At 39.5% G+C, this 2,471-nt stretch overlaps 1 protein-coding gene across 1 annotated transcript in view; it reads left to right on the plus strand.

Annotated features, from left to right (window-relative positions):
- st6galnac (ST6 (alpha-N-acetyl-neuraminyl-2,3-beta-galactosyl-1,3)-N-acetylgalactosaminide alpha-2,6-sialyltransferase) overlaps positions 1–2,471 on the plus strand; it is a gene marked incomplete in the record, with an annotated part of 21,219 nt that overhangs the window by 16,140 nt on the left and 2,608 nt on the right. The window contains 2 exon segments of the mRNA XM_014024371.1: positions 1,532–1,615; positions 1,696–1,795. Of these exon segments, the coding sequence (XP_013879825.1) occupies positions 1,532–1,615; positions 1,696–1,795 (184 nt within the window).

Consider the following 2,471-nt stretch of genomic DNA (forward strand, 5'->3'; position numbering starts at 1 on the left):
TTTTTTTCTTTTTTTTTTAATAGAGTAGTTTCGCATTAGCTGTGATCTATAATGACACTTGTTTACAGTCTGCTGCTGCTCAGCATCATCCGCTAAATGACGACAAAAGTTGGGAGAAAGCAGCAACGTCCACTTTGGGTATTCTTTAAATATGACCGTGAAAAATCAAAGCAAGTGTTCTGTAGTGGAAACAGGTGATAAAACAGGTGGAAAACTTCTGAAGGGAAAAWCTGCATGAATCAAACTCACACAAGATGCTAACTGTGACTATCTTAACACGCTAACTTCTCTCAGTAGCTCCTGTGAAAAACAAACAAGTAGCACCAGGTTGGAGACAACTATTATCATCGTCCTAAAATAATCACCAAGTTTTTACTTGGCAAAATTGAGTTACGCAATTATTTTACTAAGGTGTTGCTATAGTGGACTGCTTTAACTAGTGACCAAATAACTGTTGGTTAGTTAACTCACAAGAACATCACAAGCTGGAGGATGCATTGGCAAATATGTTTATTCAAACTATAAAAAACTAATACTAAAACTAATAGAAACTAAACTCAAACTAAGCATTAAAAATGCAGTAATGACTAATAAAAACTGGCAAATCCACTGTAAAAACTAATTAAAACTGAATTAAAAGAATAAAAGTCACAACGAAATAAAACTAAACTAAAATGAAAAATCCAAAACTATTCTAACTTTGGTGCAGAGCCTCATGGATCTAAAACAGAGTTTGTTGCTGTTCAGATGTTACTGATGACAACCTTCAGTCTGGACCTCGGATCTAAATTAAACTAATCTAAAAATATTTCATTTCTTCACCTCAGACTCGTCTCTGAGCTCAGAAGTGATTTTCAGAACCAGATGTGTCACTGCCGGCCCGAAACATGAACATTTCTTTGTTTTTTGTTTTTTTTTGTTCCATTTTTAGTTTTTTTAATTATTCATTTTCTGTCGTTTTAATAATCTGATGTCTGAAATTATCAGATTAGTTTGTGCATTATCCCTAAATAATCYTTTTTTTATTCTGACGGACTAAGTCCTTTGCAGAACTCATGTTACTGAGCTGCTGCCAATTAATCTAATTAGTTGTTTTTCCACGGATGTAATTAGGTCTTTATTTAGATGATGCATCCGTCAGGCCTGGTTTGAAGCTCATTGCTGACATCAACCTAAAAATAACAAAATGTTAAAATAGAATTTTCTGCTTCAGCCTGTTTATTTACGTTTCAGTTTTTCATAACTGAAGTTTTTATTTTTACGCTGGTGYGTCCTGAATTTAGCGGTTTTAGCAGCTAAAATGTTTGTCACTTTAGTCAAAATGATTCTGTAAAGAGGAAACTGGTGTTTAAAAGTTTTGGTTTTATTTTATTTATTTATGTGGTAACAGAAGGTTGAGTTGTGGCTGAGCTGAGGCGTTGGTTCCAATCAGATGCAGGTTTTCTCTCCAGAAAGAGCCACAGGTTAAAMCTCAAACCGTCTTCACACATCCTGCTTTAACACTTCAGTTTTGATCTTTTTACTTCTACAGTCCCACGAGGTACTTTGGGAAGAACGTCACGGCAGAGAAGTTGAAGATGTACCACCCAGATTTCATCCGTTACCTCAGAAACAGGTGATGAATCTTCGGAGGCAGCGAGGAGCCGAAGGCTGCAAAAACTGAAACCGACCGAGCTTTTTTTTTTTTTTTTCCAGATTCCTTCGATCCAATGCTCTGAAAACCAGGTACAGGGACATCTACCGCCCGTCGACTGGTGCCTCCATGCTGCTGGCTGCTCTGCACACCTGTGACCAGGTAGGAGTCGGGCCTGTCAATCAACCACTGGACGCGTCTGAACTTGCAGGACGGCGTCAGTCGTTCCTCACGGAAGTAGTTTTGACTTTTCTAAACAGTTCTGCCTGACTTAACCCTTCAGCTGCAGTAAAACCTGTTTTCTACTTGTGTTCTGAGAATCAACAAGTAAAATCATGACCTGAAATATTTCTTAATGCTGCCAAAGAATTCAGCTGTTTCTTCTTTAGTAGCCGACAGAGCTGTAGTTCTCAAGATCGCTTAAATTTTTTAAAATTCTTTTCTCTTGTAGCCAAATATCAAAGTATGTGGATAAAAACTGCTACTGAGCCCCTAAAGGGACATTGGATGGGAAAAAAAAAACCTCTCGTTCCCACCAGTTAGTATCTCCGCCAGTTAGTATCTCGTGCGCGCCAGTTAGTATCTTGTGCGCGCCAGTTAGTATCTCGTGCACGCCAAGTTAGAGTCTCGTACGCGCCAAGTTAGAGTCTCGTGCGCGCCAAGTTAGAGTCTCGTGCGCGCCAGTGTCTCGTGCGCACGAGATACCTCACAGGATCCGGGAACCGTGGGTGGAAAGGCTCTGAGACTTGTCACCAAGCTGCGGCACCCATTGGAGAACAAGCAACGCAGCACTGTTTGTATTTCAGGCCGAATTGGGAATAAAGCTCAATAATGTCAC

Source organism: Austrofundulus limnaeus, unplaced genomic scaffold, assembly GCF_001266775.1.
Source record: "Austrofundulus limnaeus strain Quisiro unplaced genomic scaffold, Austrofundulus_limnaeus-1.0 Scaffold419, whole genome shotgun sequence".
Taxonomy (NCBI): Eukaryota; Metazoa; Chordata; class Actinopteri; order Cyprinodontiformes; family Rivulidae; genus Austrofundulus; species Austrofundulus limnaeus.